At 41.2% G+C, this 23,066-nt stretch overlaps 1 protein-coding gene across 6 annotated transcripts in view; it reads left to right on the top strand.

The window, feature by feature from the left end:
- The window catches only part of FNBP1 (formin binding protein 1), a 149,161-nt gene that overhangs the window by 37,587 nt on the left and 88,508 nt on the right, over positions 1-23,066 (top strand). For all 6 annotated transcript variants that reach the window (XM_049896987.1, XM_049896990.1, XM_049896989.1 and 3 more), the window contains exon 2: positions 15,558-15,673. In XM_049896987.1, the coding sequence (XP_049752944.1) occupies positions 15,558-15,673 (116 nt within the window). The remainder of the gene's footprint in view (positions 1-15,557; positions 15,674-23,066) is intronic.

Below are 23,066 nucleotides of genomic sequence, written 5' to 3'. Positions count from 1 at the left end.
TCTCTGCTCAATTCTCTTTTTTATATCTAAAGAGATTGACTCAAGATACAACCTAATCCTATAGATTGAGCCCTGCTCATTAACATAACTGTCTCTAATATTGCCTCATTAACATTATAGAGGTTAAAATTTACAGCGCATAGGCTAATCACATCAGATCACAAAATGGGGACAACCACACGATACTGAGAATCATGGCCTAGTCTAGTTGACACATGTTTTTGGGGAACACAATTCAATCCATAACACAGCCGAAATAACAAATCCTACATTTATCATGCTTATAGATGTTATGTCCTTTGATTTTTTTCTCAGTATGTATTTTTTAAATTTTTATTGTGCCTTAAGTGAAAGTTTACAAATCAAGTCAGTCCCTCACACAAAAACTTATATACACCTCGCTGCATACTCCCAATTGCTCTCCCCCTAAGGAGACAACTCACTCCCTCCCTCTACTCTCTCCTTTCATGCCCATTTCACCAGCTTCTAACCCCCTCTACCCTCTTATATCCCCTCCAGGGAGGAGATGCCAACATAGTCTCAAGTGCCCATCTCAATTGTCCACTCGATCCAAGAAGCTCAGTCTTCACTAGCATCCCTTTCCAACCCGTTGTCCTGTCCAATCCCTGTCTGAAGAGTTGGCTTTGGGAGTGGTTCCTGTCCTGGGCCAACAGAAGGTCTAGGGGCCATGAGCACCAGGGTCCTTCTAGTCTCAGTCAGACCATTAATCCGGTTTTTTTACGAGAATTTGGGGTCTGCATCCCACTGCTCTCCTGCTCCCTCAGGGGTTCTCTGTTGTGTTGCCTGTCAGGGGAGTCTTCGGTTGTAGCCAGGCACTATCTAGCTCTTCTGGTCTCAGGCTGATGTAGTCTCTGGTTTATGTGGCCCTTTCTGTCTCTTGGGCTTGTAATTACCTTGTGTCCTTGGTGTTCTTCATTCTGTTTTGATCCAGGTGGGTTGACACCAATTGATACATCTTAGATGGCCGCTTTCTAGCATTTAAGACCCCAGATGCCTCTCTCCAAGGTGGGATGCAGTATGTTTTCTTAACAGATTTTATTGTGCCAATTGACTTAGATGTCCCCTGAAACCATGGTCCCCAACCTTTGAGTTTTTTGAAGAACCCGTATGAGGTGGGGAAACCCTTGTAGCATAGTGGTTAACCAAAAGGCTGTCAGTTCAAATCCAGGCGCACTTTAGAAACCCTATGGGGCAGTTCTACTCTGTCCTATAGGGTCACTATGAGTTGGAATCGACTTAATGGCAATAGGTTTGGTTTGGTTTTTTGGTATACGAGGTAGAGAGGCTGTCTTCCTATTTTACAGATGAGGAAACAGACTTAAGAGAGAAAGGATCTTACCCAAAGTAACACGACTTAGAACTATTAGAGTCAGAATTTAAACCCAGGTGTCAAGGCTCCTCAAGTCCAAAGCTCTTATGTTACACTCTCCTACTTAGGAATGTTCAGGAAAATGGAATTTTAGAACTTCACGTGGGTCTGAATTATTGGCTGAAGGAGAAGAAAATGTTGGTCAGTAAAGTTTGTTTTTTTTCTCAGAAATTAGGCTTTTATTCTTTAATGGAAGAGTGGTCTTTGTATAGTAAAAATTCCTTTCCAGAACTATGGATTATATCCCTTAATGTCACTAAATAATTTTAAAACACAGACCATAAGTCACAAAAAAGTCTTGGAGAGAAAAAGGAATTGTATTGGTTGGTGAACACTCATCACCAATTCTGAAAAAGAAAATTGTCCTACAAAATTCTGACGATGGTTGCTAAGATCCTGCCTGGTCTGGCCCCTGCCTGTGTCCCCATCACGTTACCCTTTCCCATTTATCCTGAAGTTCCAGGCCCACAGAATATCTTTTATTTCCTTCAGTTTTCCATGTTCTTCTCTTGCTTAGACCATTACACATTCTTTTCTCTCCACCTGGGATGTTTCCCCGTTTCCCACCTTCTGTCTTCTCTCTGCTTTGCCTGGCTGATTTTACTTATCCTTCTCGTCTCAGCTTAAAATCACTTCTTCTGAAAGGTTTTCCCTGATTCCGTATCTAAGGTACATCCCACAATTACATGCTCTTATTGTCCTTTTGGAGCCCTGGTGGCAAAGTCGTTAAAAGCTCAGGCTGTTAACCAAAAGGTTGGCAGTTTGAATCTACCAGCCATTCCTTGGAAATCCTACAGGGCAATCTGCTCTGTCCTACAGGGTTGCTATAAGTCAGAATCGACTCAATGGCAGCAAGTTTGGTTTGACTGCACTTTTATTTTAACCCCCTTTAAAACTCCACCATTCTCCACTATAATTCTAGTGCCAACCACAGAGCCTGGCTTATGCTCAGCTCTTGTGGTGCAATAAATTCCTTTATGTGCCTTGGTTCTTTGGAAAAAACAGCTTGGGAGATTTTACCCCTAAGCCCGGAGGAGTTACTTTTGCTTTGGTTTTCTACCCCAGAGGATTTGTTACTTTGGTCAAGGCTGATTGACATTTCCTGGGTAAACTGTAAACAACTTGATAGTTTGATTTGTTTTGTCTGGTCCTGGGCAGCAGCCTGCCTGGTGATTGGTATGCATCTTGCAGAGATTGGTAAATAGACTGTGCAAATGAGGTGACTTTAGCCTGCTATGCAAATGAAGTGTGTGAGGCCTACTGAGGATTGATCAGCTTGTGGCCTCCTACTGGAAGGGGCCATGACTTGAAATTGATAATTAGTTGTGTATATAAAACAGCCAACCTCACAAAGGTGTTTAGAGACAGAAAGAAGCTGGAAGGGAAGCAGCAGGAAGAAGCACAAAGAAGAGAGAAGCAGCAGAGAGAGAAAGGAGGCAAGAAACCTAAAAGAGCTGTAACACAGGTCAAGGGCTGTAATAAGGAAGACAATGAAAAGCTCAGAAGGGCCCAGCAGCAGAGCTGGCAGCATTAGGCCTGGAAGGGGCCCTGTGGCAGAGTCAGTGATGACAGGTGGCAGGGCTAAGAGGAGCCTGTCCTCAGGGGGCCAAGAGAAGCCTGTCCTCAGGGCCAAGAGGATGCCTGCAAAGCTGAGAGGAGCTGAGGGAGCTGCCCTGCACTGAAGAAGGGAGACTTTGCCTGCCTGCTTCCTGATCCTGAGTTGTACCCTGTTGCCTCCTTAATAGATCACTTAACTGTTAATATGGCCTGTGAATTCTGTGTGGCCACTGCAATGGATTATCAAACCCGGAAGAGCAGTAGAGAGTGCTGTGGAAAGGACAGCTGGTGTCAGAATTAGTAAAAAGGTTGGATGGTGAAGGTATGTCTGACCTCCACCTCATGAGAATCAGCTTTGGCCTGATCCTGGTCATTATTCCCCCTGAAGTTAGACAGGTTCTGATGGTACTACTACTATTACTATTCCCACCATTTTACAGCTCTCAATAAGAAGTACAGAGGTATAACTGTGCTATGGCAGGTAGGGCATGTGCCCTGGGTGCCGCTTGAGGAGGGGCACTAGCAAGCAGTTCCTATTGGCCATTGAAGTTTCCATCGCCAGCTATGAAAGATCATTCAGCAATTTAAAACTAATTTCCCTAGGCACTATTTTCCATAGATGGGCCCCAGAAGAAGTGGTTGAATTATTGCAATTTATTGGAGAGACAGGAGCATAGGATTGGGATGTTTTAGGCTGCAAGTAACAAAAGACCCAAAGAAAAGTGACTTAAACCATAAGGGTAGTAAAACCAAAAATCCATTGCTGTCAAGTAGATTCCAATTCATAATGACTTTATACGACAGCCCTATAGGGTTTCCAAGAAGTGGCTGGTAGATTTGAGCTGCCAGCCTTTTGGTTAGCAGCCAAATGCTTAACCACTGTGCCACCAGAGCCCCATAAGGCAATAAAAACCAAAAAACAAAACAAACCCACTGCTGTCAAGTCGATTCCGACTCGTAACGACCCTATAGGACAGAGCAGAACTGCCCCTGCCCCATAAGGTTTCCAAGGAGTGCCTGATGGATTCACACTGCCGACCTTTTGGTTAGCAGTCGTAGCTGTTAACCGCTATGCCATCATAAGGCAATAGGGACACTTATTATCTCACATTACAAGGTGTTCAGAGAAAGGGAGGTTCAGGGCTTCTAACCTGTTCATTCCAGTTTGAACCTCTGCTGATAATTTGCATTTCCACCCCAGATATACTGAATCAAGATCTACATTTTAACAAGATCCTTGGGTGATGCTTATGTATGATACAATTTGAGAACGGCTGCTCTACTACTGGTCCTCAGAATTGGTCCCTAACCAGCAGCTAGCTAGAAACTTGCTAGAAATACAAATTCTCAGTAGGGGTATAAACCGGAAGGAACTGGTTAGAAGCCCTGGGGAGATTCCAGAGTTGGTGTCACAGTTAAGTGATAGCATCATCATGGAGCCATTCTCAGCATATCAGTGATGCTTCCTCCTCACAGTTGCAAGATTGTTTCAAGATTGTTGCAACAGTGCCGGGCATTACAGGAAGCTATGACCATGTCAGGTAAAGAAGGGAAGAGATTATTAGGAAAGAAAACCTTTCTTGGTAGCCACCCAGTAAAACATTCCCTACATCTCTTCTGTTTTAAACTTATATCTGGTTAACCATGGTGATGCCACATGTCCATCCTAGCCGCAGGGGAGACAGGAAAGTGATCTCGTCATAGGAGAGGTGCTCTGCCAAAAGGAAGAAATGTTGGGATGGTGGATAGCTGCTGGATTGGCAGCCAAGAGTGCATGTTCCCAGTGATATCTTACACTTCTAGGGGCTGGAAGAACAAGCCAGTCTTAGAAAGGACTTTAATCAACTACTGGAAAACTCGCGGCTACACGCACTTTGAGTACCCAGTGTAGTGTTGTCTTGCATCTCTGCTTTATTCGTCATCTCTACAGACTAGTATTTTTCCTAATTTGGCATGCATGTGGACAAAAATTACCTCTCAGCAATTTTCACCTTTTAGCTCCAGCACTCATTCCCAGAGTGTTTTTCATTGGCCTAGTCTAGCCTGTTTGGTCCTTTGGGTCAGATCGCAACTGTGGCAGTAAAGTTAGGATCCCTTCTCTTAGAAAAGGATGTCATCCATGTGTTTGCATGATCTTCTTTACTTAAAATTGGAAATGAGTTAATAAGATTTTTGGTGGGAAATCTTTTTTATTGGTGTTCACTGAGTTTCAGGTGCCAGAGCCTTTAAAAATATTTGATATTTTGTAATATTTTGCACTGTCCCCCGATGTGTAAATATTTAGAAATAAGTCAGGACTGTACTTCGTTCTTCTTTAGTCTTTGGATTGTCTTCATAGTTCTTCCTGGTATTTAGAGTGTGGTTTCTCTTTTTCTCTATCTCCTCTTCTTCCTCCATTGAGTGAGTCTTGAACTTGTGTCTTGGGGAGAGGATCACCTGTGGATAGTAGTGTAGGATGTTTGAGAGGCACAGATCTCCAGGGCTTAAGGAAATGCAGGATAGTGGGAGGAGGGGAAGGAGGCTAAATCTTTGCATCTGCTGATTGAGCAGACTCAGGAAAGAGACCAATTTATATTTAGACAGCCTTCATTGTCCAAGTTGATGCTTAGAAGCCAGGAAATGAACAAGTAACTTCCATTTCCAGGTGAAGTCAGACACTGATGATACTGAACGTTTGTTTTACAGACATGCATCTTATAATCATGATTTGACAAAGCCTTCCTTGAGTTCTGTCACAAAGAGACATAGAATGTTTTTTATTATAAAGAGCAAGATTTTGCTTTCTGTGACAAGTTTCTATCTTTCATTAGAACTAATCCAGCCCACCACAATTACAAGTTAGACCTGTCTTTCTAAGCCTACTTTTATAGGTTCATCATCCTGCATACATTTCTCCCATTTTCTTGTCTATCCGGAGGAGCATTTTTTTTAATATTATTTTTAAATTAACTAACTTAAAAAAGTAAGCATTTTGTAACATGCTTTCTTACTTGAAAACCTTATTCTTTACAATGTCTTTTACTTAGCTTGTTTGGGGCGGTTACAGATGTTTTATTTGTTTGTTGCTTTTACTGTATCCAAAGGAACAGAAGGGAACTGAAAATGACTAAGGTGTTCTAAGAACATTGAAATAGGTCAGAAGTTTATTGCTGCCTCTTAAAGGAATGCCTTCCATAGCAATAGCCCCTCCAAGTCTTATCCGCCCAGATTCCAGCATGGGCAAAGTTCTGGTGCTTTTTCTACAAGTGATTTTTTTTCCCGTTTTCATTTCAGGATGCATTTAGTTTGGGCATCCTTGCGTTCATTAGCCCTGAGTTTTCTTTCAGTGCCATCCAGTTTGTTGTATATCCAACACCAGCCTCCTTACTGCCCTTTTACACAATATAATTATTGTTATGAAAGCATACCAAATGTTGCTTTCATATTCTGTATGACTTTCCACATTCTTTATATTACTGCCTTTATCCATATATGCCTCTTAAACTTCAGTGAAAGGTGGTTTTTTGTTTTTTTTAACCTGTACATGTATTTTTATCTTGTATTCGCTTACATTCTTCCCTCTTGTGTTTAGAATGCAATTGCTAGGAAGACTCATGAATGTAAAATAATTCATTTGTACTTTCATTTTCAGAATAGTAACAGACTTGTGGCCAGTCACAGCAAATGAACCTAAGTTTGTACCTGCTATATGACAAGTTGTAGAAATTCTGAATTCTGTAAAACTTTTCATTTGCGTGCCCTCTCTTTATAATGAAAATCTGTGGTGTTAACCTCACTGTCCAACCATTGTTGTTGTTAGGTGCCATCGAGTCAGTTCCGACTCATAGTGACCCTATAGGACAAAGTAGAACTGCCTCACAGGGTTTCCAAGGAGCACCTGGTGGATATGAACTGCTGACCTTTTGGTTAGCAGCCAAGCTCCTAACTGTGTTATTGGAGCTCCTATTTTGCCGATTACATCACAGGTTCCTACTTTAGTAGGTATTTTCAACCTAAGGAGCACACCACCCTAATTCAAAGACTGGGTTTCCAGAGACAACAGATAAATATGTGATTTGATGAAATTTGCGTCTACTTGTATCATGCTCTTTGCAATAAATCCTCTAATTCTGCTGTTTATATTTTATCTGTTCTTTGTGTAGTAAACAAATGTATTTTCTCTTTTGTCAATGGTGTCATCTTGGGTAATGCTTTTTTCATCACCTCAAGGTTTGAACTTTTTATGTTGAAAAATTATATTTGAGTATTTCTGCAGTTAATATATGAAAATAAATCTTAATTTGCCAACGGAAATTAATTGAAGTCTTTCTTAAAAGCTTGAGAAATACAGTTTCAGGTGGTATTAGTGATGATACATTTTTGTCTATAAAGTTTTATGAAACTTTATTTGTTTCTTTATATACAGCTATTTTAATATTCAGAACCAAATTTGATTTTTTAAAATGGAGGCTTTGTTGCAGTTACCCTTTAGGTAAATCTATACCTTCTGATACTTTTCTTCCAAAGATAAGAGGAAGCTAATACCTTTTTTTTTTTAATACCAATAGTATTATCCCAGGGGATTCTGTTTAAATAGAGCCATTTAATGTCTGTTTCTCAAAGTGCTCAAGTTTTTAGGAAAGTTCATTTATCAAAGCTTAGAGTGTCCTAAAATAACAGTTTAGACAGCGCAGACGGAAATGGATCTGGTAATACGGAAAGGATACTTCCTTTCATTGAGAGAAAACCTTGCTGGGTTGGGAAGGATTTGTTCCTGGAGAGGGACTGGCCTCAGAATCCTTTTGCCTTGAGTCTGAGCCATTTACACAGAGATAATTTAAGCAATTTAGTTATATGCTGGATTGGCTAATTCCAGGGATTTCAAATAATGTTGTTTTCTTACACTTTGCGATTACAGGAACCATTGTATTAAAAGTTGAAAGTATCTACTTTGTAGATGAACTTCCTTGTGGATGATGTGAGTTCTAACCCAAAAAACCAAACCCATTGCCGTTGAGTTGATTCTGATTCATAGTTCTACTCATAGTTGAACTGCCCCATATAGTTTCTAAGGCTGAAATCTTTACAGAAGTAGACGGCCACATCTTTCTCACACAGAGCAGCGGGTGGGTTCAAACCACCAACCTTTTGGTTAGCAGCTGAGTGCTTAAACAGTGTACCACCAGGGCTCCTTGACTTGGGTTCTACTCATCCTGAAACGACATGCCTTCCTGAATGTAGTTTCTGTGTCAGCTCTTTTGCATAATTTGAAAAAAAAATTGGATTTCAGAAAACTTCCTTAATAACTAAGATTATCATTATATACTGACCTACAGAGGATAGTCTTAACCGATTGACAGGTTTATTTTATAGGCATGTGAAGGTAAAACTTGTTTTTTACTGAACATGAATCTATAGGAAATCTGAAGCTATAATGGCCCAAACAAATACCATAGTTTATACTTATTCTGGTTTAATCTCCAATGTATAAAGAAGCTTAATTTAATCACAGTATAATACATAACACCAAACCTGAAAATAATTGTAAAATATACCAATTGTACATTAATTCAGTTGCACTGTCCTCATGTGTCTTTTCAGGCTACTCAGCCTCATAGCTGAAAGGTCCTGGCGTGAACCTTTGGTTGGTTTGAATTCAAGGAGTTGTATAAGGTCAGAAGAGGGCCTTAGGGAAGTTCTCGAAAGGGACCCATCAGGTTGTAACCAGTGACTTGGAAACATCCATTTGCAGTCCTCTGGGCAATTTTGGAGATATAAAAAAAAATTTTTTTTTCATAGGCTTAAAAATTAACCTTATTTCCCATTAGCTCATATATTACCTAACTTCTTTAATCTTTGGAAATAAGCAGTTTTAAAATAGACATTTTAGTGTATCTGTCATATGGTAGTGGTTCTCAGACCTTTGGAGGTTCCTGAAACCCTTTCAGGGGGTTTGTAAGGTCAAAATAATTTTCATCACGATACTAAGACATTGTCTTTTTCACCGCGTCGGTATTTGCTCTGACGGTGCGAAAGCAATGGTAGGTAAAACTGCTGGTGCCTGGGCCTGAATCAAGGCGGTGGCTCCAAACTGTACTGTTAGTTGCTGTATTCTTTACCACCACTCGCTAGCTTTCCAAAAAACCAAAAAAACTCAGTTTTATTTAAAAATGTCCTGGATGAAACAGTAAAGATCATTAATATCATTAAATCTTGACATTTGAATATGTGTTCTAATAGAATGTATGATAAAATGGGAGATACGCATAAAGCACTTTAATAAATGCCCAGAACACTTGTGTGATTGTTTGAGTTGTGAACGGAACTAGGTGCTTTTTCATGGGCTACCAATTTTACTTCAAAGAATGACTGACAGACAAACCGTTGGCTATTTGGCAGACATTTTCTTAAATGAAGTGAGCCTATCATTTCAAGGGAACAACTGACAATGTTTGTTACCAAAGATACAATTCTAGGTTTTAAGTGAAAATTAGATTTTGAAAAAAGGTCACCACTGTGAACTTGACAGTTTGCAAATATTTAGAGACTTTTCTGATGAGATAGCTAATGATATAAACAAATGTGATTTTTGATATTTTATAATGAAGGTGACAACATTTGTAAGATCTGCATAAACCAGTGAAATATTTCCTAAATGAGCAATGTATGATGGTACACAATTATGCACAAGTAAAAGTTCCATTCAGAGTCCAAGATGGACCAGTAAATTTTAGTGTAACCGAGTACAAAAAGTTCATTGCTACGGTTTCAGATTTCACAGTGCAACTAACCTTTAGGAAATTGTTTGACTGGTTTTGGTGTGGTATCAAAGGAGAGTATCCACAATTAACTGAAAAGACTATTGAAACACTCCTCCCTTTTCTACACATGTCTCCACGAAGTTTTATTTTTTTCCTGTATTTTAACTAAAATAATGGAATATAACAGAGTGAGTGCAGAAACATCTATGAGAATCCAGCTGTCTTTTATTAAGCCAGATGTCAAGAAGATTTGCAAAAAAAAAAAAAATTTTAAATAAAGTTAAAAAAAATGTGATATACATTAACGTGTATAGGATTTATCATCTTTTTAAATGAATTAATAAATATATTTTAAAATTCCTCAGTTTTAATTTCTGGGAAGGCAGATATTGATAGATATAACCTAAACAGCTCTTTGAGGGTCTTCAATAATTTCGAAGAGGGTAAAAGGGTCTTGAGAACTGCTGTCATGTAGCGTCAAACAGGAAGGAATGCGTTTTTTATAATGGCATCATCCCCAAAGTAGCAAAGGCTATTTTTTTTAAAGGACCATTTATATTGTTTGCTCACAAAGGAGTCTTTTTAAGATTAGGAGTTTTTTTCCATTAAGTTTTCCACATTTTAGTCAAGAATGTAAGTGGGTTGATTAGTTTTTCATCTGTTTTGGATTTTCTTTTCCCCGCTGTCAGAAAAGTCCATGCTGAAGTGATTCATGTGATTGCAGCAGGAGAGTGTGGCATCATCAGAGGTGTTTTAATATTACATTAAATTATGCTATATTCATCAACACACACCTAAGCACGAATTTATTTGTTACTGAGGAAGAATTTTGTTAAAATCTTCTTATTTAGGCCTTGTTGTTTGAGTAAGGGAAACGCTGGTGGTGTAGTGGTTAAGTGCTACGGCTGCTAACCTAAAGGTTGGCAGTTCAAATCCACCAGGCGCTCCTTGGAAACTCTGTGGGGCAGTTCTTCTCTGTCCTACAGGGTCGCTATGAGTCGGAATCGACTCGACGGCAACGGGTTTGGGTTTTTTTTGGGGGGGGGGTTTGAGTAAGTGCTTTATTATAGCTTGCAGAATATTCTTCAAAACAGAACTTTATTGAAAACATATTATTGGTTTGAAGCCAGGATTTTTAAGGTGGAGTCAATTCAAAGGCAGATTTTTAAAAAAGCTTGTGGTATCAAAAGCTGTTGCTTTATATTGTATGTTGTTGTTAGCTGCTGTCGAGTCGGCCCCTGACTCACGGTGACCCCATGCACAATGGGATTGGACCGTTGTGATCCATAGGGTTTTCATCACCTGGTGTTCAGAAGTAGATTGCCAGGCTTTCTTCCTCGGCTGCCTGAGTCTGGAAGCTCCACTGAAACCTGTTCAGAATCACAGCAACATAGAAGCCTCCACAGACAGGTGGGTGCTCACTGGGCGTGAGGTGCCTTGACTAGAGCTTGAACTCAGGTCTCCTGCGTGGAAGACAAGAATTCTACCCCTGAACCGCCACTGCCCTCTTATACTGTATACATTAGGACTAAACGAATTACAAACAAATATGTCAGAGAAAAATACGTAGGACAAGAGTGAAATCTTAAGAGCATATGTATGCTCTTAGCGAGTTTTCCTCAGTGCCTGACTTCGCCTGGGAATGGAAGTTACTTGTTTATTTGGAGACGATGGCAGTTTATATAGAGAAGGGGCTCTCAAATGGAGGGAGATGTGTGGAAAGGAGTGTTTAAATAAATACAATTGCTATGAAGCTGATCAACAAAGGCTTACCGGCTAACAGGGCTTTAGCGAAGCCTTGCTCTATAGAGGTAAGAACGGTTTGTAATCATTACATCAATTGTTTGTATATTTTTTTCTCAAATAGTTTAAAGAGACACAGTCTTGTTTAGAGGTCGCTGGTGGTTCAGTGGTGGAATTCTCACCTTCCGGGCGGGAGATCTGGGTTCCATTGTCAGTCAGTATACCTCATGGACAGTCGCTACCCTTTTGTCATTGGAGGCTGTTGTGTTGCTGTGACCCTGAACAGGTTTCAGTGGGGTTTCCACACTGAGATGGGCTAGGAAGGAAGGTCTGGTGATCTACTCCTGCAGGTCAGCAAGTGAAAACCCGTGGGTCACAACCAGTCGGCCGTGGGGATGGTGCAGGCCTGGGTAGCATGTGAAAACCCGTGGGTCACAACCAGTCGACCGTGGGGTGGTGCAGGACTGGGTAGCATGTGAAAACCCGTGGATCACAACCAGTCGGCCGTGGGGATGGTGCAGGACTGGGTAGCATATGAAAACCCGTGGATCACAACCAGTCGACCGTGGGGTGGTGCAGGACTGGGTAGCATGTGAAAACCCGTGGGTCACAACCAGTCGACCGTGGGGTAGTGCAGGACTGGGTAGCATGTGAAAACCCGTGGATCACAACCAGTCGACCGTGGGGATGGTGCAGGACTGGGTAGCATGTGAAAACCCGTGGGTCACAACCAGTCGGCCGTGGGGATGGTGCAGGCCTGGGTAGCATGTGAAAACCCGTGGATCACAACCAGTTGGCCGTGGGGATGGTGCAGGACTGGGTAGCATGTGAAAACCCGTGGATCACAACCAGTCGACCGTGGGGATGGTGCAGGCCTGGGTAGCATGTGAAAACCCGTGGATCACAACCAGAAACCCGTGGATCACAACCAGTCGACCGTGGGGATGGTGCAGGCCTGGGTAGCATGTGAAAACCCGTGGGTCACAACCAGTCGACCGTGGGGTGGTGCAGGACTGGGTAGCATGTGAAAACCCGTGGATCACAACCAGTCGACCGTGGGGATGGTGCAGGACTGGGTAGCATGTGAAAACCCGTGGATCACAACCAGTCGGCCGTGGGGATGGTGCAGGACTGGGTAGCATGTGAAAACCCGTGGATCACAACCAGTCGACCGTGGGGGCGGTGCAGGACTGGGTAGCATGTCGTCCTGTTATACGCGGAGTTGTCATAAGTCAGAAACCAACTCTACAGTAGCTAATAACAGCAACAGTCTTGTTGACACTGCTAGTTTGCTTCACAACTCTTTTCTTCATAAAACAAAAGCAAACTAAATCCGTTGCCGTTGAGTCGATTCTGACTCACAGTGACCTTATAGGACAGAGTAGAAGTGCCCGATAGGGTTTCCAAGGAGCGCCTGGTGGATTCGAACTGCTAACCTCTTCGTTAGCAGCTGAACTCTTAACCACTACACCACCAGGGTTTCCTCTTTTCTTTATCGATAGCATAAATAGCCTTCCTGACCAATAATTCTTGAAATGGAGTCAAGGGGTTGTGTAGAATACGTATTTTGAAGGACGAAGAATCAATGAGAACTTAAAATTTTTGTCTTTTGTTTTCATAATACTTAAAATTGTTAGTTTTAAAGGCAAAGATTTTACAGTAATGATTTTCAATTCAAAAAATATTCTAGTAAAATAAGACCTTAGTTTCTTAAACTAAATATTTCTCAAATTGTTTTCTGTGTACCTGAGGGGAAGGAGTTGAGAAAATTATTTTTCTTCAGAAGAGGTTCTCTTAAGTTTAAGAAACAGTGTTTATGGCTCTACCACCTGCCTAACCCCACTCAGGTTTGGCTTATATGGAAAATTTTCTCCTTTTACTGTTTGCACTGCTTTGAATGGAAAATAGAATCAAAGCAGAATGATAGACTCAAAACTGAGGCTGCTGGGTTTAAAAAACAAGCTGAGGCTGACCTTGAATGTGTACTGTTCGACTGCACATGCATGTGATAAGATTAAATTGTAATTTTGTATTTTTATATTTGATTTTGCACTTCCTCATTTTACATGATCCTCTGGGTAGAGATTATATCTGCATTTTATAGGCAAATGGGCTGAAGCTTCGAGATGTTCAGTGGCCTATCTCCATATAGTGCCAGAGCTAGGAGTTGAATCTTGTCTGGTCTTTTCAATCATCACTTATTACTGTTACTTCTCAGAATGCAACAGACTTTCCACCCTTGCCTCACTTGAAATTCTCTTCCCTGCAGTGCCCTGCTAAAGCTCTCCCCAGCTCACTTCCTCAGTCTTGTCTGTCCTCTCCTTCCTGGGTCAGGCCCTCTTTACTAATTCTGTGCAGAGTTGCAATAGACTTTGGCATTCTCGTCCTTGTTGATAGCTTCAGTTCCACCAATTCACTGCCCTCCAGTTCTAGGCCTTCCTTGTTGAGCCCTGAATAGACCTTTGGTCCCAACTCACTTCTGAACATGTCAGTTCCTCTTTCAGCATGTCAAAACTACATTTAATTTTCACCCCAGACTGCTGCTTCTCCTTATCTGGACCATCCATCTAGTCACGGAAGGCAAAACCTGAGAAAATCCTAGAATCTTCTTTCCCTCACATTCCCCCAGCACTGCTCTCCCCCATATCTAGTCAGTCACCAAGACCAAGTGGTTCTCACTGTTAAGTGTCTATAAAATCCTTCCCTTCTACACTCCATTTTCTCTCATCTGGACTATTGGAACAATCTTCTGACTTCCATCTCCTCATGATTATAAACATATCTACAGTCATGCCACTCCACTTATAAGCAGGGCTTCCAACTAGTTCTTCCCAGTTCAGTCATGGCTGATGAAGCGAAACCGGAATAGACCTGAGTTTTTACAATTTGGGTGATCAAGAAAGATCACCGGAACAGGAAAAATTATTTGTGGAAGCCCTAGAATGGGAGACTGAAAAGAGGCCTAGTCAGTCGTTTTAGGAGCGCTGAGCATGAGATCGGATTACTGAATGGACTGTGGAGAGTGACGCATATTCAAAGTGGCAAGGTCGACCGCCATCTTTGAGCTGGGTACCTCTGTTTTTGACTCTGCTCAAAATCTCAGGGCAAGAATTTGGTTGCTATGCAACACATACACTACCCTTGTTTTCTAAGAAGGATATTAGGTTTCTAGCAGGGCTTCCACCTGTAATTTTTCCTGTTCTGGTTATTGTTCTGGTTCACCCAAATTTTAAAAAATTGGGTCTCTTCTGGTTTTGCTTCCTTGGCCATGACTGAACTGGGAAGAACCGGTTCGAAGCCCTGCTTCCAAGTCCTTCAGTGGCTCACATGCCTCTACCAGAAAGTCTAAGCTCCTTGGGTTGGCATTTGGGCCCTTAAGTGATCTGGCTCTTGGCTGTCTCTGGTCTCATCACTCACCACCATCCCTCCCCTTGCATCTTGCCCTCACTACCTCCTTGTGCTCCAGCAGGACAAATCCACCTGATTCCTGGACAGCTCCATGTCTTTGCATTCCCTGTTACTGCAATACTTGCCTCTCATTCTTCCAGACAGAGAAACTCAAGGTACTCTGAAGGTTTCTGTTCATTTTGGTTCCCAGTTCCGAGCACATTTCCTGGCACATATGTAAATTCAATTAATTTGAATGAATTAAGTCCACATAAGTTATTTTACCCACTTGTTTGAAGAAAGCGGAATTTTTAACTCTTCCCCCTCCTACTTCCCTGCCCTGAATTTCAGTCAGCTGCTTTGAATGATTTCCCAGCAATAACAGTCAAGGTGCTAAGAGTGTGAGTTTGTTTCACCTGTTTATGTTTCATCTGTCAGTTTTTGGTATCTGGGAAAGGCATTTTCTTTTGCACTAGGACATTAATTATATCCGAAAACCATGTTCCTAGTAGGAATACAGAAGATGAACTAATGGGTCAGAGTTCAGTACTACAAGCAGCTTTCAAACCAAATTTGGTAATGTTGATTTAAAACTGCTCAGCAAAAAAAGCACCCAAGTACAGCCATGGAAAATATTAGTACTACTTTCTACGTAGAAATATGTTGTTGAGAGGATTGTAAATTGAAATCGCTTTAGTCATAGAGAAAGACTATAAACTCTCTCTTTGTCTTTTTAACAGGATCAGTTTGACAACTTAGAAAAACACACACAGTGGGGAATTGATATTCTTGAGAAATACATCAAATTTGTAAAGGAAAGGACAGAGATTGAACTCAGCTATGCAAAGCAACTCAGGTAAGTTGCTGTATTGGGAGAGATTGTGAGCTGCAGTGTGGATGGAAGGGTAACTTCTTATTCTGTAGTATGAATCTATACTTCTTTAAATCTTTCTTTTCCCTTTTATGTAAAATAATGCAGTTTCAATAAAAATAACCATTTTTAAGATAGAAAATTAATTTTCATAGAACAGTAAAAATAAAAAAAAAACTATTTGCTGAATTTTAGAACAGCCTGTTTTTTCAGTAAACTTTTTATTAAAATAGATAGAGAAGTACACAAATCACAAGTGTACAGCTCCATAAATTTTCCCAGTGAATATACCAATGTAAACAGCATCCAGGTCAAGAAACGGAGAATAAAACCAGCCTCACTGGCCTCCTTGACCCTTTCAGTTCGTTGCCCTCCTCCCTCCCATCCTGACTTCTAACATCATAGATTAGTCTTGCCTGTGTTTGAACTTTATATGAACATAATTATGTATTATGCATTCTTTTGTGTCTGGCTTCTTTTTTAAAAAAATTAATTAATTTTATTATTGTTGAGAATATACACAGCAGAACATATACCAGTCCAACAGTTTCTACATGTACAATTCCATGACATTGATTACATTTGAGTTACGCAACCGTTATCATTCTCCTTTTCTGAGTTGTTCCTCTCCCGTTAACATAAACTTACTGCCCCCTACGGTTCCTGTCTAATCTTCTGAGTTGCTGTTTTCACTTTGATCCCATATAGATCTTAAAAGAGCATGATGCTCAAGGCAGACATTTCTTACTAGCTAAGAAATGTTTTTGGTTTTAAGAAGAGTTCAGGGGATAATTTTGGTTTAAGGTTTAAAGATTACCTCGGGGTGGTGGTTTCAGGGGTTCACACAGCCTGCATGGCTCCAGAAAGTCTGGAGTCCATGAGAATTTGAAATTCTATTCTGCATTTTCTCCCTTTTGATCAAGATTCTTCTATAGACTCTTCAATCAAAATGTTCGTTAATGGTAGCCAGGCACCATCTAGTTCTGATTTCATGGAAAAGGAGACAGTTGTTCATGGAAGCAATTAGCCACACATTCTATTTCCTCCTTCTTTTCCTGATTCTCCTTCTTCCTCTGTCGCTCTGGGTGAATAGAGACCATTGTTGTGCCTGGGATGTGTCTAGCTTCCTTTGTTCTACATTATGTTTGTAAGATTCATCCATGTTGCTGCATGTGGTGGTTTGTTTATTTGCATTGCTGTTTAATATTTTAATGTACTAATATGCCACAGTTTATCCATTCTGCTGTCACTGGCAATTGGTTGTTTCCAGTTTAGAGATACAATGAATAGTGCTCCTGCAAGCGTTTTTATACAAGGCTTTTGGTTCATATATGTAAACCTTTCTAAATGTATACCTAGAGTGAAATTGTTCAGTAATAGGCTATGTGACCATAAACCTACTTCGGTAATAGGGTAGTTTTCCTTAGGTAATAGGAAAACTGTGGTATTTCCACCAACAGTTTGTGAGAATTGCTGTGGAGCAGCATTTTAAACGTATTTTAGACTTCTTAAATCTTTAATGATGACTTTTATTCAAGAAATCTGTGTTTTTATATAAATGTTTAAAAGTTCTTGGTGGAACTAAGCTTGAGTTTGAAGTGACATGCAAAAATCTTTATTTTTTGTCCTGTAGTTGAATTGCTTTGTGCATATTGTTTAAGCCCAAATCCAAACCAAACCCAGTGCCGTCGAGTCGATGCCGACTCATAGTGACCCTACAGGACAGGATAGAACTGCCCCAAAGAGTTTCCAAGGAGCGCCTGGCAGATTCAAACTGCCAGCCCTTTGCTTAGCTGCTGTAGCACTTAACCACTACGCCACCAGGATTTCCGCATATTGTTTAAGACTTGCTAAAAATCTAGAGATATTTGGTTTAGAAACATTTTGTTTTAATCCAAAGAACATCTGGCTTTAGGGATATATAATGTATCATTGAAAGAATGTAGGTTCTTACTAAGTTTTATTTTTTAAAATAAGTACCTAAATGGTTCATATGGAATAATTTTATGAATGGCAACTTTTCTTTCCATTGAGTGAATAAAATGTAAAAAATATTGCTTGATTAAAAAAAAATGTAACTCTGAATCAAGATCAATTTCTAGTGCTCTGTGCGCATGTCAGCTTCATTCATACTTTTAAAGTTTTTAGAACTGAAACAAGGAATAGAGAACTGGCTGCTTTGTATCAGGTATTTAAGTATTGCAGTGTTATTTAAATTGTTGTCTTTTCATGTGGAAACAGGTTGCATGACAGCTTTAGTCAAAATGATATGAAATATTTGCATTGGTCCTACATTATGGATTTGTTTATTTTTGTTCTCTTCCTTCCCTTTAATAAGCATAGCAAGCATAAACTCCGCTTTTCTGGTGCCTTAGTCCATTATCTTGTTTTGGGCTTAGAGGTTTGTAATTGTTGTTGTTGTTAGGTAGTGTTGCTAGTTGGTTCCAACTCATAGTGACCCTACATACAACAGAATAAAATACTGCCCCATCCTGCATCATCCTCACAATTGTTGCTATGTTCTAGCCCATTGTTGCGGCCACTGTGACAATCCACTTTGTTAAGGGTCTTCCTCCTTTTCACTGACCTTTTACTTTACCAAGCATAATGTCCCCCACCAGGGACTAGTCACTCCTGATAACATGTCCAAAGTTGATGAGACACAGTCTCTCCGTCCTCACTTCTGAGGAGAACTCTGGCTGTAATTTTTCCAAGACAGATTCGTTCGTTCTTCTGGCAGCCCATGGTATATTCAATATTCTTTGCCAGTACCTGTAAAAATGGCATGGGTAAGGCATCTGACCTCCTCTAACTTCACAAGGGGGAAGGAGTGTCAAGATCGACAGTGTAAGGCTGATTTCAATGAGGCTGGGGTCAGACATGCCTCCTTTCTGCCATTTTTACCAATTCTGACACCAACCATTCCTCCCATGGCACTTTCTTCTTCTCTCCTGAGTTCAGTAATTCATTGCAGTGGCCACGCAGAACTCATAGACAATACTCACAATTTAGGGGTTTATTAGGTTATGACTCAGGTTTAGGAGCAGTCAGGATGTAGTTCTTCCATCAGAACAGCATCTTCTCAGCCTAGCCTGCAGGCATACCTCTCTCTGGCCCTTCAGCCTCTGCCCTGCTCATGCGAGTGTTAAGAGAGCTCTCTTAGCTCTGCCGATAAGTACCCTGAGGTATCCCACTCTGCCAGTAAGTCTGGGCCTGAAGGCGCTCAGCTCTAGCTCTGTGGGTCAGCAGTCTTGCCTCTGCTGCCATTGTTTCTCTGCTACCACTTCTCACCACCTTTGATGTTTAGTGCTCCCTCTTTCAGTCTCCTGGTTCCGGGAGCTTCTCAGCACAGGGATCCCAGGTCCAAAGGACATGCTCCTCTCCCAGCTCTTCTCTTGGTGGTGTTGAGATCCCTCCTTCCTCTGGGATGGCTCATTTTAAGCCTAGCTGGATGGCAAAACAGACCAATCCCCTCACTAGGGTTCTATGTACCTTATTAGTATGGTCCTACCCAATCGTTTTGTGAGAGTTAAAAGACTATGGCTAGAAGGGTCATATTGAGCAGTTCATTGCACCCCAACACCATGATTCAGATGCATCAATTCTTCTGTCTTTCTTATTCATTGTCCAGCTTTTGCACGTGTATGAAGCAGTTGAAAATACTGTGGCTTGAGTCAGGGGCACCTTAGTCCTCAAGGTGACATCTTGGCTTTTTAACATTTTAAAGATGTCTTTTTCATCAGATTTGCACAGTGCAATACTTCATTTGATTCCTTGGCCACTGCTTCCGTGGGTGTTGATTGTGGATCCAAGTAAAATGAAATCCTTGACTGCTTCAATATTTTTTCCCCTTATCATCACCATGTTGATTGTTGGTCCAGTTGTGAAGATTTTTGTTTTCTTTACATTAAGGTATAATCCTTACTGAAGGCTGTAATATTTGATCTTTATCAGTAAGTGCTTCAAGTCGTCTTCACTTTCAGCAAACAATATTGTGTCATCTGCATATCACAGGTTGTTAATGAGTCTTCCTCCAATCCTGATGCCCTGTTCATCTTCATATAGTCTATCTTCTTGAATTATTTGCTTAGCATACAGATAGAATAAGTATGTTGAAAGGATACAACCCTGATGCATACCTTTCCTGGTTTTAAACCATGCAGTCCCCTTGTTCTGTTTGAACAGCTGCTTCTTAGTCTATGTACAGGTCTCACATGAGCACAATGAAGTGTTCTGTAATTCCCACTCTACAATGTTATCCATAATTTGTTATGATCCACATAGTCAAATGCCTTTGGGTAGTCGATAAAACACGGAAGCATCTTTCTGGTATTTTCTGCGTTCAGCCAAGATCCATCTGACATCAGCAGTGATGCCCCTCATTCCACATCCTCTTCAGAATCCAGCTTGAATTTCTGGCAGTTCCCTGTCTATGTACTGCTGCAACAATTTTTTTTTTTTTTTTAATTGTATTTTGGGTGAAAGACTACAGCACAAATTAGTTTTTCATTCAAAAATTTATACACAAATTGTTTTATGACATTGGTTGCAATCCCCACAATGTGTCAGCTCTCTCCCCCTTTCCCTTTTCACCCTGGGTTCCCTGTGCCCATTCGTCCAGTTTTCTTGTCCCTTCCTGCCTTCTCGTCTTTGCTTTTGGGCAGGTGTTGCCCATTTGGTCTCATATACTTAATTGAACTAAGAAGCATGTTCCTCACATATGTTACTGTTTGTTTTATAGGCAGCAACTGACAGATATGTATTTCCAAGTCAGACCTCTATCCTAAATTCCAGAAACAAATAACTCAATATCTCTGCATGTATGTCTAAAAAACATCTGAAATGTAACTAACATAGAAACTGAGCCATTCCCCCTGGTCAAAATCTACATCACCACAGCCCTGCCATCCCCCACTCACTTGAGGGCAGTTGCATTCTTCCTTGCTTAGGCCAGCCCCTGGAGTCACCTTTGGCTTGCCTCTTTCTGTTATTCCCCCACCCCCAAGTCATCAGGAAATCCTGGCAGCTCTACCTTCGAGAGAGAAGCTGGTATCCAACCACTTCTTATCATCTCCACTGTTACCACTGTGGTCCAAGTAACCATCATCTTTTGCCTGGATCATTTAACGCCATCCCAGACTCATTGCTGTTGAGTTGATTCTAACTCATAGCGACCCTACAGGACACAGTAAAACTGCTCCAGAGGGTTTCCAAGGCTGTCATCTTTAGGGAGCAGACTGCCACATCTTTCTCCCATGGAGCGGCTGGTGGACTCAAACTGCTGACCTTTCACTTAGCAGCCAAGCACTTAACCACAGTGAAAGGGCTCCTCGGATCACTTAAAGAGTCTTCTAATCGGTTTCCCTTTTTCTGCCCTCTCCCCTACTGTCTGTTTTCCACAAAGCCTCCAGATCGCAGTACTGGTCTGTTCAAAACTCTCCATTTCACTCAGAATAAAAGCTAAAATAGTTACAGTGAATGTCCTACAGAGCCCTACACGATCTGGTCCCCAATTACTTCTCTGACACCTGTTTGATCTCTCTCCCACCTTTTTGCTCCAGTAATACAGGCCTCTTGCTATTATATAAAACAGGCACACTTCCACTCCAGGGCCTTTGCACTGGCCGTTGCATGTCTATTTTATCACCTACATGCTCTTCCCCCAGGATCCAAGTGGCTAACTCCCTCCCTTCTAAGTCTTTGCTTAAATGTCACCTGCTCAATGAGGCCTACCTTGACCCCACCCTCCTTACCCTGCTGTATAGTTTTCAGTTTCAGTTTTTCTGTAGCACTTAGAACTTTCTAACATTCTGTATACTTTTCTTAAATATCGTTTTTATTGTCCCTGCTGGAATGTAGTCCCCTGAAGAGCAGGGTTCTTTGTATTTTGTTCACTAATGTATCCCAATACCATTCAACAGTACTCCCTGAATATTTGTAGATGCTTCATGAATATTTTTTTTAACAATTTTTATTGAGCTTTAAGTGAACATTTACAAATCAAGTCAGTCTGTCACATATAAGCTTATATACACCTTACTCCATGCTCCCACTTACTCTCCCCCTAATGAGTCAGCCCTTCCAGTCTCTCCTTTCGTGACAATTTTGCCAGTTTCTAACCCTCTCTACACTCCTTTCTCCCCTCCAGACAGGAGATGCCAGCACAGCCTCAAGTGTCCACCTGATACAAGTAGCTCACTCTTCATCAGCATCTCTCCCCTACCCATTGTCCAGTCCCTTCCATGTTTGATGAGTTGTCTCTGGGAACGGTTCCTGTCCTGGGCCGACAGAAGGTCTGGGGACCATGACCACCGGGATTCCTCTAGTCTCAGTCAGACCATTAAGTCTGGTTTTTCTATGAGAATTTGGGGTCTGCATCCCACTGATCTCCTGCTCCGCCAGGGGCTCTCTGCCATGCTCCCTGTCAGGGCAGCCATCGGTTGTGGCTTCATGAATATTTGTAGAAAGAATGAATCAAAAGGGTACAGGTATAATCTGTTTGATTGGCATTGCTTCCGGGGAATTATGTGTGTACAGGGGCCTGTGAGAGCTTATGAGGCTTTAACAACAAACAGTAGAACAGTGTGCCAACAGACTTCTAGTCCCTGGGGATGCTGTAATGAAGGAGACACAGGAAGTGCCTAAGCCTAGAAAGTTCGTCTTCTCACTGGAAAACAAACTGAGTACAAATAAACAAATAATTAAATCATTTCAAGATAGCACTTATTACCCCAAATAAAACCAGTGATATCATTGAGAATGATTGGGAGAGGAGATAACTTAGCTAGGCTGGTCAGGGAAAACCCCCGTAAGTACTGAAAGACAGGAAACCAGGCATGCGAAGACCTGGGGAGTGCTCTTCCAGCAACTGCAAAGATCCTGAAGTGGGAATATGTTCAAGGAATGGAAAGATCCATATAGCTGGAGCATATTCACAAATGCTTGCTTGAAATATCAATATGATGTTGAAAAATTAACAAGACCAATGGGGGAGACTTCTGTCATTAAGTAAGTTTCATTTTTTCTATATTGAAGGGAAAAATGCTAACTTATTTTAGCCACATTGTTGTCATCAAGTCGATTCCGACTCGTGGAGACCCCGTGTGTACAGAGTAGAACTGCTCCGTAGTGTTTTCGAGACTGTGACCTTTCAGAAGCAGATCACAGGCCTGTCCTCCAAAGGGCCTCTGGGTGGGTTCAAACTGCCACCCTTCCAGCTAGTGGTTAAGTACTTAATTGTTTGTGGCCACCCAGGGACTCCTATTTTAAATATAGAAGAGGAAAAATAGGGTTTTAGTTTCTGTAGGTCAGGGCTTGACAAACTCTGGCCCACAGGCCAAATCCACTTACTGCCTGGTTTTGTAAATAAAATTTTACT

This window comes from Elephas maximus, chromosome 9 (genome assembly GCF_024166365.1).
Source record: "Elephas maximus indicus isolate mEleMax1 chromosome 9, mEleMax1 primary haplotype, whole genome shotgun sequence".
In the NCBI taxonomy this organism is placed as follows: domain Eukaryota; kingdom Metazoa; phylum Chordata; class Mammalia; order Proboscidea; family Elephantidae; genus Elephas; species Elephas maximus.
Note: the sequence above shows the minus strand (reverse complement) of the source record. Positions and strands in the feature narration are given on the sequence as shown.